The sequence below is a fragment of the Trachypithecus francoisi genome, unplaced genomic scaffold (assembly GCF_009764315.1).
Source record: "Trachypithecus francoisi isolate TF-2019V2 unplaced genomic scaffold, Tfra_2.0 Lachesis_group1, whole genome shotgun sequence".
Taxonomy (NCBI): domain Eukaryota; kingdom Metazoa; phylum Chordata; class Mammalia; order Primates; family Cercopithecidae; genus Trachypithecus; species Trachypithecus francoisi.
This window is the reverse complement of record NW_022681454.1, coordinates 1,089,847-1,104,010: the sequence shown is the minus strand read 5'-3', so window position 1 is coordinate 1,104,010 and position 14,164 is coordinate 1,089,847. Positions and strand designations below refer to the sequence as shown.

Sequence of the window (14,164 nt, the reverse complement as noted above, 5' to 3'; positions counted from 1 at the left end):
TTCTGTGGGTGCGCTGGATCCCCTGCACATGCCCGTGCTGCTTCTGTCGGCCAGGGTTCCGGGGAAGCCGGCTCCATCTGGCTGTCTTGTTCTCAGCATCTCCCTGTTATTTTTCTGACTGGTCCCTGCTCTCCTGACCCCTCCCCAGCCAGGGCTGTGGCCTCTCCAGGTCCTGCAGATGGACCCCCTGTGGCTGATGAAGGTGTTCCCCTCCCACCTTGAGCCCACCCCCTCTGGAAGCAAAGCTGCTGGTCCTCAGCCACCCACCCTGGTGCAGCTGTGCTGTTACTGGGTAGAGTGGGGTAGCGGGAGATGGAGCAGCTGCTTATATGCTGCTGGACTTGGTTTGTGGTATTTTGTTGAGGAATTTTGTGTCTGTATTCACCCTCAGGCCGGGAAGCCAAGTCCCGCTCCTCCCAAAGCTGCAGTGGGATTTCAGGAGCCAGTGTGTTCTGATTTGTTGTCTGCCTCAAGTTGATTTTCAGAGACCTGAACCGTTGTTTCTACCATTTTGTCCAGTTTCGTACTTGGCTTCATAGAGATAATTCACTGATTTCTACTTAACTGTAGCCAGCGGTCCTCCTCAAGAAGCACTCACTAAATGAGTTGGTGAACGGCAGGTCCCGGACCCTCTCATGTCAGAGTGGCAGGCGGGCAGTCTGTCCATTGTCTGCCCTGCAGACTCACTGAGCAGTGCGTCGGGCTGTCTGACCTGTCGGCAGGGGCACAGGGCGCTCGCTCTGCAGTATGCGGTCCCCTCCGGAACACAACACAGTGGATCTGGCACCACAGGGAAACAGGCTGTTGGGCAACCAGATGGTGAAATTTACCCTCTTCAAATGTCAGCAGGTTTTCGTTAGATTTTTCAAATGGACGTCTTTGTGAAACACGCTAAACAGCATTACTCCCCTGAACAGAGACCGCTGCGCTGGAAGGTGTCTTAGGAATGGGTTATCCCTCTGGTCACCTGCTTCTTAGTGAGGCTGAAACACGGGTCCCCCTTGGCACCCTGAGGAGCTCCTCCCCCGTCAGGGCTGCTGTGCTGTTGAGAGCTGGCCTGGCTCCGGGTGGCTTTCGGGCCTTCCTCTAGCACTCCCTGGCAACCCTTTTCTCCAAGTCACTGCTCTTCAGGATGATTCCTGGTGTGACTTGATTCCCAGCAGAACCTAAAGGATTCCTTAGGATTCCCTGAGCCCTGTGGGACACGCAGGGGGCTGAGCAGCAGGGGTCTTTTGGGTCTGAGATCCCATGGCCCACACTTGGCTGTCTGAGCACTGCTCGCCAGACCCTGGGTGAGTTGTTGGCCTCTTGGGTCCTCAGTCTCTTCATCTCTGTTGATAATAGTTATCTCGAAAAATTTCCATTGAGTAAATTGGAAACAATTTCTTTCTTTCTTTTTTTTTTTTTCTGAGACAGAATTTCACTCTTGTTGCCCAGGCGGGAGTGCAATGGCGTGATCTCAGCTTACTGCACCCTAACCTCAGCCTCCCAGGTTCAAGTGATTCTCCTGCCTTGGCCTCCCTAGTAGCTGGGATTACAGGCATGCACCACCACGCCCAGCTAATTTTGTATTTTTAGTAGAGACAGGGTTTCTCCACTGTTGGTCAGGCTGGTCTTGAACTCCTGACGTCAGGTGATCCGCCCGCCTCAACCTCCCAAAGTGCTGGGATTACAGGCATGAGCCACCGCGCCCAGCCAACAATTTCAACTAACCATATAGTATTGAGCATAAGTTACTTAACAAAAGATGCCTGCCATCGTTATTATTTGTGGTTCTGTGTGTTCAATGTACAGGGTTTTATTTTAATCAGGTGGTGTGAGGCCGAAGGATGAGGAGGCAACGGCTGTGAGGAAAGGAGTTTCCACTCATAGTTCCCCAGAGACCCCCAGGGAGGGAGTGAGGGGAGACCTAGTACCTTGGTTGTGGTTCTCATGGGAGGATCAGGCAGGGTGAGCGGAACAGGCCACCCAGGCTTGGGGTTGGCTCCGAACATGGGCTCTGGATTTGTTGGCTTTCATATCAGAAGTGTGCTCACCATGGCCTCCTGCCTCTAGGAACTGGCTGTCCCTAGGAGGGCAGTCTCTGCAGGGTCCACAAGCCTCCAGATGCCAAACCGTGATAAAAGACAGAAGTGAAGGCAGCACTCACACAGCCTAGTAGGACAGCTTTCCTTCTTGCTCTTAGCTGTTCTTTGGAGCCTTCTCAGGGTCACCTGCAGACTCAGGAGTTATGATACCTCCCGCAGGCAGCATCCTCACAAGGTCCGCACAGCCCCAGGGCAAAGACAAGACCCCCATTGCGGGTACGGAGACTGCCTTGTGCCCCACAGGCCTGCGACCCCCCGACGTGCCGCAGCAGGCAGGCACGGGGCAGTCACCAGCCACTGTGCTGGGGAAGCCTAATGCTCGGGCTCCCTCACAGGTGGCTTTTCCCAGCCTGGGTCCACGAGCAGGTGCTGCTTGAGAACTCAGTCATCACATCTCCCCTTTCATGTTACAAGGCGCCCAGAGAAAGCAAACATGGGTGGGGCGCTGAAAGAACTTCTGGACGTGCTTTTGCCCTTCCGGCAGTTCTCAGGAGAGCAGGAGCCAAGGCTCGGGAGAGGCAGGGGAGGAAGCTTGTGCTCCAGATGCTCACTGAGCACCTGTGTATGCCAGGCACAGTCTGCATGCCCACAGCTGCCCCCATGACGGGCAGGCCCCCTCGCAGAGCCCACGGGCTGAGGGCCCCTGAGTGAGGCTGAAGCTCAGCTGGGACTGGCCAGTTCATTTCCAGGTCTCGCTTTCCAGCTGCTGATGATTCAGAATATGGCTTACATATTCCCTAAGCTGCAGAGGTGCATAAAGGTAGAAAGATTAAAATGTAGGATATTTACGCCCTCATGTGGAAGACCCGGGGCTGCTCAGGATGTGCTGGCACCAGGGCTGCGTGTGACGGAAGAGGAACCCGCGCGCCTGTGTGGCTCTGCCTGCCTCTGCCCTCGTGGCGGAGAGGCAGTGACAGCTACCAAGAAGCGCAGTAGGCTGGCCTGGTCGTCGTCCTCAAAGCACTGTGATGTGTTACCGCGAACGACTCGTGTTTTATTCTTGTTCTACCACAGGCAGTGTCTCCTCCCGGGCCCCCGAGCATCCCAGCCTGACGCCGAGTCAGAGGAGCATGGGAAAGCCTCTCAGGTAGTGTCCCCTGCAAGCACCTTCTTCACAGCATTTTAAAGGACATTGTCAGCAAAATAAAACTGCTCATCATCTCACCCACAGAATGACTGCTAAAAGTTTAATATGTTGCTTTTCATCCCTTTTTTTACACGCTTTGAGTGAGGTTTTGTTGCATATGCCACTTTAGAGTTTGCTTTTTTTTTAAGCCAGAGTTTCACTCTTTGTTGCCCAGACTGGAGTGTAATGGCACGATCTTGGCTCACTGCAACCTCCACCTCCCAGGTTCAAGTGATTCTCCTGCCTTAGCCTCCCGAGTAGCTGGGATTACAGGCATGCGCCACCAAGCCCAGCTAATTTTGTATTTTTAGTGGAGACGGGGTTTCTCCATGTTGGTCAGGCTGGTCTCGAACTCCCAACCTCAGGTGATCTGCCCACCTCGGCCTCCCGAAATGCTGGGATTACAGGCATGAGCCACCGTGCCCAGCCAGGAGTTTGCTTTTTTGAAGCTAAGATATAACGTAGGCATTTGCCCTGTTGCTAAAATCTTCAAAAGAACCACGTGATGACTGCGTGCTATTTTACCACAAGAATAGGCCGTGGGTCAGCAGGCGTCTTCTGTAAAGGTCAGGTAGTAAATATGTTTGACTTTTTGGGCAGCTGCTCAGCTCTGCCTCTGTATTGAGAAGGCTGGGGCAGACAGTGTGTAAATTAATGGGTGTGGCTGGGTTCCAGTAAAACTTTATTTACAAAAGCAGGTGGCAGGCTGGACTCGGCCCCAGCCCCAGAACAGACCACAGTTCACCTCCCCATGCTCTTCTTCTCGGACCTCTGGGTGGCCTCCCACTCCGTCTGCTGCATATTTAAGTACACACCGATGTGTCTGTCAACTAAACTCAAGTGTTCAAAGGTCCGGTGCTCTCTCTAAAAGGCAGACCCTCCCATGTCAGCCCCCCAGAGTCCCTGAACGGCTTTTGATGCCTGTGGTCCAGTCCACCCCTGGCTGCCTGCAGGCCTCAGTGTTCTCTCACGCCCCCACCTCCCATCCCCGCTGGCCTGGGCTGTTGACCCTCCTGGGTGCCCACGGGCCCTGCAGCGTCTGTCCACGTCTTCTGCTGACTGCCTGGCGGGGTGTGCGTGCTGGTCCGAGGTACTCAGAGATGCTTGTGAATCCAGGCCTTTAAAACCACAAAACCGTCAGTGCTCTAACTGTCATGTCACCAGAGATGCTTGGAGCATTAATAATTTTGTGTTTCTTGAATTTATTAGGATTCCGCCTCTGCAACTCCCCCACAAGGGACCACCGCTAACGCCAACACCACAGTTACTAGGGAGAGCAGAAAGAGGGGACTCTCCAAGCTTCGGGAGCTCCCAGGCCGGGCCGCCCCCCAGGCCGCCCATCAGCATCGCCAGCCTGCTGCAGAGACAGTGTTTAGGCAAGTACTCAGCCAGCCTCAGAAGGAAAACGCTCTTGGGAAAGTGCTTATGTAAAGAAGCTCTTGAAGCATGCGCCAAGGACAGACACGGAGCTCTAAACGTTCCCAAGAGTTGTGTTTCTGAGCTTTGCCTTAGTCGTTCAGAAACGCAGCAATGTGGGCCGGGCACGGTGGCTCAAGCCTGTAATCCCAGCACTTTGGGAGGCCGAGACGGGCGGATCACGAGGTCAGGAGATCGAGACCCTCCTGGCTAACACAGTGAAACCCCGTCTCTACTAAAAATACAAAAACTAGCCGGGCGAGGTGGCGGGCGCCTGTAGTCCCAGCTACTTGGGAGGCTGAGGCAGGAGAATGGCGTGAACCCGGGAGGCGGAGCTTGCACTGAGCTGAGATCCGGCCACTGCACTCCAGTCCGGGCGACAGAGCTAGACTCCGCCTCAAAAAAAAAAAAAAAAAAAAACGCAGCAATGTTCACTTTTATATTCATTGTGAATTTCCAAAATTACAACTTAAAACATATTGATAATCTGAAAATACTAAGATGACATCTGAATTTTTAAAAGTACACATTTTAGTGAATAAACTCTTCTCCCCACCTTATTTTTTGTGTGTAACATGTGCACCCTCATTTTCCTCAACAGTGTGAAGTTTTGAAGTCATTTCAAAGGCAAAGTTGATGTGTTTTTATTGCGACTCTCGATGCTTCCTGCGGGACCTGCTCACCTTGGGGCAGTGACACGTGAAAGATGAACACCCAGCCACCCGCGCTGCCCCTTCCAGTCCTCCAGCCTTCTGCCCACTAGCATGTGTACATTAGACAGCCAATGCGACTACACTTTCTCACTTGATGAAATAAGTAACGCAGTCGAATAAAGTATTTTTCTGATTATCAAGGGTAGCGTATATGTGATATGTGCGAAACTTCACTCTTAACAACTTGAAACTTCCTTAAAATGTTGATGCTGGACGCAAAATGAACACCTGCCTGTTGATTTACTGTGAGAAGGTTCTGGCTGCAGCTCCTGGGGGAGACAGGTCTGCTGTGGGGTGCGCACGCCGCGTGCGTCCGCTCAGCCGCATCCTGTGTTAGGTGATGACCACGCGTTCTGTTCACACAGTACTCACAGCTGGCCTGTGATGCCGGCTTCAGCGGATGATTCTCTGTCAGGTCCGGAGATGAATTCCAGGCCTGAGCTCACCCTGCAGGTGCGGCCTGTGTGCGTGGAGCCTCCTCCTCCGTCGGGAGGGTGGGGTCTCCTGCAGGGGACACCCCTGTGCACGGGGCTCCCAGAGAGGCTCAGACCCCACGTCTCTCCCGCCAGCTGGGACCACACAGGGTTGGAAAAGAGGCTTATGGGGTTAGTTCTAATCTTTTAGTTTGCATTTACCTAAAAAGTGTCAGCTTTATCTCACTCAAGTTAACCGAGTTAACAGCAGCCAAGCACCACGTGAGGCAGGAGAATCCTCACCTTCACTGCAGGCGGAGCTGAGGCACTGCCAGGCTGCACACAGACTTTATTTCAGGTGAGGCGTCCCAGGCGCCTGCTCTAGGCCCTCCAGATGCCAGAATGCCTGGGCCGCTGGACAGAGGGTGCCCGCGTCCTTCTGGAAGTCATGGCATTCATGGCTGTCCCCTCTGGGGGCTGACTGTCCCCTCTGTGACTTGACTGTCCCCTCCGGGAGCTGACTGTCCTCTCTAGGAGCTGACTGTCCCCTCCAGGAACTGACTGTCCCTTCTGCTGGGAGCTGACTGTCCCCTCCGGGAGCTGGCTGACCCCTCTGCCGGGAGCTGACTGTCCCCTCCGGGAGCTGACTCTCTCTTCTGGGAGCTGACTGTCCCCTCCGGGAGCTTACTGTGCTCCAAAAACTCATGCTAAAATCAGATATGCAGAAATCCTTTAGAAATGTGCATGTTCTAAGTCGGTTTTATTCCCAGAAATTTCAAAACGTAAAATCATGAATCAAATGATGGTGCTGATGTTTCCTTCCTTGTGTGTGCTGTGTGCTATGTGCGTGAGGGCTTCACACGTCCAGCTGCAGGCTACATGAGAAATACAAGCGCGAGGAATCGCTTCTCTTCCTGCAGCTGCCGTTCTCACGGTTTACCTCGCAAGGCTCCGCTCAGTCTGCAGCGGCCTCCTTGGTTCTGGCAGGTGGACTTGCTGGAGCTGATCCTGCAAAGGAACGTGGCCGGGGCCGTCCTCATGCCTGCGGTGTTCCTTAAGGGACTTCTTTGAAAACTTTGCCAAGAAATATGTCCCCGGGGCTGCAGTGCTGCCTCAGCCTCTCTCCAGGCAGCGCCAGGCCCTTCTCTCTGGGGCTGATGACTCGTCCTTGATTTTTAAATCTTAGTTTCTTCCATCACTTCACCTTTCTAGACATAAACTTGAGGCCACACTTATAGAATTTCCTGTTCTTTATTGTTGTTGTTTTTCACAGTTGAGCCTGCTTTTGGCCAGGGTCCACCCCGCAGCACCTGGTTCTGTACAGACGTTTGCCAGGGGCAGCCCTTGTGCCTTGATTTGCCACTGGCCCACGTCGGCACACCTTTCTTCCCTTTCCAGTGATTGTCACTGGAAAAGGCACAATTTAGTAAAACATCCAGACAGTGGCACAAGCCTACTCCGTGGATGGGGGCGACAGACAGTACTGTCAAGGCGGAACTGCCGTCTATCCTCACGCAGTGTGTGAAAGCCCACGTTCAGCCCAGGAACAGTAGCGCAGGGCCTGAGGGATGATGTGTGAAGGCACCAGCTGTGTGAAACAAGACTGTGAAAGCCCAGGGCGAGCCATGGGGTCGTGATGGAGCAGCAGAGGCTGGCAGGGGGGCAGGAACACGGAGGGGCAGTGCCGTCAGCTCTTCATGCGTCCTGGGCTAGAAGTGGGCAGCACCTTTTCTGCGGGCTCCGCCACACCCACGTGTGGGTGTACAGCAGCCAAGCCTTTCCCCCCACCCCCCACCGCCCTCAGTGAGTTGTCCTGCCCAGTGGTGTCTCGTGGGCTGGGCTGCAGGCAGTAGGGGGGCTGCCTCCACCACTCATGGTGCAGCTGTGATTCAGGGCCAAGACTTAACCTTGGGCTGAGTCCCCCACTGCTGTGCAGCCTCACACATCATCCCTCAGGCCCCGCGCTGCTGCAAGGACAGGTGGAAGTTCTGCCTCGGCAGTGCTATCCATCGGGTCTATCCACAGAATAGCTTTGTGCCACTGTCCAGATGTTTTACTAAATTTTTTCTTTTTTGGTGAAAAAAGATGATTCCCTGCTGTATTAGTCTGTTCTCACACTGCTATTATATTAAAGACATACCCAACCGAGACAGGATAGTTTATAAAGGAAAAGGGTCGAATGGACTCACAGCCCCACATGGCTGGGGAGGCCTCACAGTCATGGCAGAAGGTGAAGAAGGAGCAAAGGCACATCTTACATGGCAGCAGGCACAGAGTGTGTGCAGGGAACTGCTCCTATAAAATCATCAGATCTCATGAGACTTATTCACTCTCATGAGACCATGAGACCAGCATGGGAAAGACCCACCCACATGATTCAGTTACCTCCCATGGGGTCCCTCCCACAACGTGGGAATTATGGGAGCTACAGTTCAAGGTGAGATTGGGTGGGGACACAACCAAACCACATCACCTGCCCATCTGAGCACCACGAACATCTCATCAACCAGCACAGCAAGGCCCTCGCGGTGATGGCATAGGGAGGCAGTTGCCAACAAGAGCATGTGGTTCGAACTCTCTATGTGTTACGGGAAGTCCAAAAGTGCCAGGGGAGTGGACACATTTCTCGTTGTGATTTTTATTTTCTTGCTAAGCTTCTGAGTTTTGAGGGAAAAAAAATTGAAACTAAAACAAATGTTTATAGAAAGATGTCACTAATGCTGGGTGGGATTTGGAGGAAATGCTGGAGAAGGAACTCGGCCAGGAAGAAGGAAGCCGTTCACTGTATGAATTACTGCAGACGGACTCCATGAGTTCACGCAGCATTCTTCGGGAAAATAATGTGATGTTTGCTCAACTCGACCACACTTAGTTTCTCATTTGCTCAACTTGACCACACTTAGTTTGTCATTAATAATGCTGTTGTCTGCAAATTAAGTGAAAAATGGTCATTTTGCTGGCAGCGTGAGAATGTTTAGTTTCATAGCTAGTTCCTAAGAAACAGAGGCAAAATACTTCCGGGTTAACAGTGGCCTCAGCCACGTTTCCATCCGTTCCCATCCGAGCGACGCGCGGCCTCTGCGGCAGTGCTGGCCGGTACCACTAGAGGGCACTAGACCAAGGGAGCCCGAGCAGCGCCGGCGCCTGGCTGGGTTTGTTCCCCAGGAAAGCGTCTGTGTAGTGCCGCCCGCCGAGTGTAAAAGCCTTGAGCACCTCAGCAAAGCAACGACCTGGGCTGATGAGGCAGGATTCGGAGGCTCCATTTGCTGTGCGTGAAGGCAGTGCCCAGCAGGCACAACCAGCGCTTTTGCTGTGCCATCCGGACAGCTGCCCGGCTTGTCCACGGCCAGGGAAGCAGCGGGGCATCCTCAGGCTGCTCTGTGTGGGGTGCTGTCTGTGAAACAGCAGCAGCAAACCCAGAAGCCGAGGTTAGGCACTCAGCATTCGAGGAAAGAACGTAGAAGCGCAGGCCGTGGCCCTCAGAAACTGCCATATGTAGGCCCGGCGCGGTGGCTCAAGCCTGTAATCCCAGCACTTTGGGAGACCGAGACGGGCGGATCACGAGGTCAGGAGATCGAGACCATCCTGGCTAACATGGTGAAACCCCGTCTCTACTAAAAATACAAAAAACTAGCCGGGCGAGGTGGCGGGCGCCTGTAGTCCCAGCTACTCGGGAGGCTGAGGCAGGAGAATGGCGAGAACCCGGGAGGCAGAGCTTGCAGTGAGCTGAGATCCGGCCATTGCACTCCAGCATGGGCGACAGAGCGAGACTGTCTGAAAAAAAAAAAAAAAAAAAAAAAACTGCCGTATTTAGAGATCACACGTAGCCACAGGGTAAGTCTTCAGACTGGATTCTTGCTTTTACAAGTAGTGCAGACCCCACAGTGGTCCTTCAGAAGGAAATGCACAGCATGGACATAAAACGATGAGACCAACTATGAACTTCTCAGGGCGGCTTCACAGCCTGGGCTGTGTCTTACAATGCATTCTATTCAAATGTGCCCAGTGATGTGATTTGCACCTTCTTCTACCTAATCCATCGATGTGTAATCAGCATTTTACTCCAGTAGGTACTAAATCAATATTTGACTATTTCTCCACCATCATGGCTCCCGATTCCTCATGGCCCCAACTGTGGCAGACAACTGGAGATGGAGTGGCTGAGGGGCGTCCCCAGGCCTCTCCCCAGGTGCTGGGCCCAGCCTCCACCTTCGTAGGCTCCCCCACTCATAGCACCTTCTAGACCTGTTTCTGGTCTTTCAGAATTCCTGTTTTGTTGGACTGAAGTCCTTTGTTTTGATTTTAATAAAAATGGGGTCACACTTAGCCTGACCAACATGGCAAAACCCCGTCTCTACTGAAAATACAAAATTTAGCCAGGCGTGGGTGGCACACACCTGGAATCCCAGCTACTTGAGAGGCTGAGGTGGGAGAATCACTTGAACCTGGGAGACGGAGGTTGCAGTGAGCCAAGATCGCACCACTGCACTCCAGCCTGGGTAACAGAGTGAGACTCTGTCTCAAAAAAAAAAAAAAATTGGAGTCACACTTGAGGTTGTTCCATGGACTGGCCCCTTTGTTTAGTGTGAGCTCTTGTAGCTCACTCACAGAAGTGAACCACGACTGCGTGTTCCGCTCTGAGAGGCACCATGGCTTCCCCTCTTCCCTGTCACAGACAGCGCAGCTGTGAGCACCACTTCATTGTCCTCAGCAATAAGCCAAGCCCAGGGGTCTTCCTGGGCTGCATCTCCTGCTGGGCACCAGGCTCCTCCACCCCTTTGGCACTTGCCAGCCAAGCTGCAAGGGACACACTGAGGAGCAGACAGGCAGGGCTTCCATGTTGGTGCCATGCCCAGCACCCTGATGGAACATGTGACCGAGGACACGGGCGCAGTGGGAGGCAGGGGGCTGAGACCCTGAGCAAGTCATGAGCAGGCAGCACCCTAAAGACCCTGTCCCAGGACAGCCAGGAGGTGAGCAAGGCTGAGGGAGGGGAACAAAAGGCTGGCCTCAGTTCTGGGGACTGGGTAAGACCCAGGCAGCCTGTGGTGAGGGGGTGCTGGGGCTGGAGGGATGGGGAGAGGTTGGGAGGTCTGGAGGGGCAAGGGTGACTAGGGTTCCAACAATTCCCCTTATGAGTTCTGATAGCCCTGATAGAACAGGGCTGGGGAGCAGGGCTCAGAGCTGTCACATAGGAGGGCGTCAGTGAGGAGATGGATTTGAGCATCGCCTGCCTGAGTGGTGGGACAGAGAGCCAGGATCTGTGGCCACAGGGGAGGCCAGGGCCCCAGGACCCTGGGCAGGAGCTGCTGGCTGCACTTGGGGGCCGTGCTGGAGAGGAGGGCAGGAAACCTGAGGGAAGCTGAGTGACAGGGTTTGGCTGTGTCCCCACACAAATCTCACCTCAAATTGTACTCCCCATAGTCCCCACGCATCAAGGGCGGGACCAGGTGGAGGTGACTGGATCATGGGAGTGGCTTCCCCATGCTGTTCTTGTGGTACTGAGTGAGTCTCATGAGATCTGATGGTTTTATCAGCGTCTGGCACTTCCCCTGCTCGCACTCAGTCCGTCCTGCCGCCCTGTGAAGAAGGTGCCTGCTTCTCCTTTGCCTTCCACCGTGATTGTAAGTTTCCTGAGGCCTCCTCCGCCATGCTCAACTGTGAGTCAATTAAACCTCTTTCTTGTATAAATTACCCAGTCTGGGGCATGGACTAATAATGCAGAGGAAGGGCGTGAGTGATTCCCCGGCCCAGTCAAGATGGGGGAAGGGCGGCAGGTGAGAGGCTAAGGGGCAGAGCCGGAGCTGGGTTGGGGGCAAGTCAGGGACAGGCACAGAAGGGGACAGTAGCCAGTGCCACTGGGCTGGGTCATCTGGGGGTCTCTCCTGCAGCCCAAGAGACTAGCGTGTGGAGAGCCATGGTCAGGCTTGGTTGAGAAAGTCACTCACTACAAAGCAGAAGCAGCCACATGTGGCTGGAGTTGCCAGTATAGGGCCCCCGCCCGGGAGAATGAGTATCTGGCCACATCCGAACCTCTGCCCCATACTGCAGCCTCCCGCAGGGACCCTCCAGGAGACCCCTGTGTGGGCGCCTCCCACCGGATAGGCGGAGAGGCACAAGGTTCCTCGTGCCCTGTGCTGGGGGCTGCCCGTCAGTCTAACTGTGCTGCGGTCGCCTGATACAGGTGCGTGCTCCGAAGGCACAGGAGCTCCTACAGCAGACCGGGCGTCTGTCCAGAGCACTCTGGGTGTGCTTCCATTTCCAATAGGAGTGAGTTCGTATTCAGGCCCCTCGGGCCGGCACGAAGCCCCAGGGTAACAGATGCTCCCCACGGACGATGGGTCCCCACCCTCAGGGTGGCCTTCCCTTTCCTCGCCCCAAACGGTTTTCATCACCACCACCCTTTCCCGCCTTCTTCACCTAAATCATCACCAAAGCTTGCTGGGTACTTCCTGGAAAGAGATCAGCCTCCCTGAGTGAGCGTCTCACTCTGCATCGGATCGGGTGACTTTCCCCAGGCCGAGTGCCCACTCCACACTGTGGCGGCCGGCTGGGCCTGGCCTTCCTTGGCAGCCACCTTGAGGAGTGCAACTGGCTGGCATCTGGAAGAAGTCTCATTCTTAGCTTTAAAATCTCCATGGATGAATAGTGTAAAGCAAGGTATTGGTTTACAGCCGCTAGATGTGTTTATCAAAAGTGAAAGAATTTCCAGCTAGCACTATTTCCCCAACTGCAGCAAAGTAAACACCTGCAGGCTACCGAGAGGAGGGTGACGATTTGACCTTCGGGAAGTTGGTGCTGCCAGGACACAGCATCTTCAGTAGGGCTGCCCTGCCCTGGGCCTAGAGTTGGGAACCCAGGAGCAGATGCGGTGGCGTTGGGGGAGACGGGGGTGGCAGCAAACAGGCTGCCTGGAGGGAGTGGGGAGCCCTGGCCTTCCACCGCCAGCCCCAGCAGACCGATTTTTATTGAAAGAGCGATCCAGGAAGCCCCCAGAACTGACAGGAAGGCCAGGGAGAAGCCAGGCTCAGGAAGTCGGCAGGCTGGAAGGAGATGGGTCCGGCCACACCTGCGGACCTGTCACGGTGGACACCCCTGCAGTCTGGGCTCCGCCTGGATGCTCGCCGCCTCCGAGAGACACCCAAATCCCCGCACCCGGGCCCGAGTCGCCTCAGCGGTTCCCGCGCCTCCGCATGTACCTCCAGGCAGGTGTGCCCACCCACTGCCAGGCGGGAGGAGCCGCGTGCACCTCGCCAGCTTCCGGATGGCACCCTGACGCTGACCTGAGCTGGACCCCCAAATCAAGGGGCGTTGGGGCCAGGCAGCCTGAAGGCGCAGAGCCCCCTCCCCAGGCACGAGGTTGGTTGCCCCGAAGCCTCTGCTGCCGCTCTGGAGAGGATGAAAATGCGTTCAAACCTAAGCAACTATAAACACGAAGAAAGGTTTTAAACACGTTTTCTTTTCAGACTAAGAGGAAATTCCTAAAATTCTTCGGTGGTAAACCCAAGACTGCACACCGAATTCACAATTGAGCGGGGCTAGGGAGGCACGAGGAAGGCTCGGGAAGGCTCGGGAAGGCTCGGGAAGGGCTCGGGAAGGCTCGGGAAGGGCTCGGGAAGGCTCGGGAAGGCTCGGGAAGGCTCGGGAAGGGCTCGGGAAGGCTCGGGAAGGGCTCGGGAAGGCTCGGGAAGGGCTCGGGAAGGCTCGGAAGGCTCGGGAAGGCTCGGGGACGGTTCAGGGCGGGCTGGGGAAAGGCTCGGGAAGGCTCGGGAAGGCTCGGAGGGCTCGGGAAGGGCTCGGGGAGGGCTGGGGAAGGGGTCGGGGAGGACTTTGGGAGGGCTCGGGGAGGACTCGGGGGCTGCTGGGGAAGGGCTCAGAGGCGGAGGGCACCGGGCACTGAGCCTCGCGGAGGCGGCCGATTTCCTGAGAGCCTCCCTCGAGAGGCAGCTCGGCGGGCGCCCCCTGCGCCAGACTCCGAACTCCAGGTCTCACCAATGTCTTCTCTGAAGCCCTGGAGAGGCTCCCATGTCCCCGCAGAAGGATGACCAGTATTGCAGACACAGAGCACGGAAGAGGGCCCAGCCAGCTCCAGGACCCGCCCTGGTCAGGGTGCTGTGCCTGTTCATACCGGGTCTGCTCAGGGCCCCCTCCACCCACACCCCCATCAATAGTGCCTTTTGTGACTTTCAGCTGGGAAGGAATTCCACGCTTAAAGAAAAGCTAACAGTATTAGCGTTGATGCCAGAACCTGACTGTCCTGACACGGATTCCCCTGCTGTTGACAGCTTGTCTGTTTGCTTTGTCGTGCGGGCTGCACACACCTACAGTCGTGTGCGGGACTCCGGTCGTTCCTGGGATTGGCCCTGCTCTTTGCCTGCCGCGGACGCGTGGCCACCTTGGCCGTGATGC

The 14,164-nt window shown here is 55.2% G+C and overlaps 1 protein-coding gene across 4 annotated transcripts in view; it reads left to right on the top strand.

Annotated features, from left to right (window-relative positions):
• The window catches only part of RNF212 (ring finger protein 212), a 57,645-nt gene extending 52,163 nt beyond the window's left edge, over positions 1 to 5,482 (top strand). For all 4 annotated transcript variants that reach the window (XM_033213413.1, XM_033213410.1, XM_033213411.1 and 1 more), the window contains 3 exons: positions 3,102 to 3,174; positions 4,423 to 4,589; positions 5,231 to 5,482. In XM_033213413.1, coding sequence (XP_033069304.1) covers positions 3,102 to 3,174; positions 4,423 to 4,589; positions 5,231 to 5,235 — 245 coding nt within the window. In that variant the 3' untranslated portion in view covers positions 5,236 to 5,482. The remainder of the gene's footprint in view (positions 1 to 3,101; positions 3,175 to 4,422; positions 4,590 to 5,230) is intronic.
• Positions 5,483 to 14,164: the final 8,682 nt, after the last annotated feature.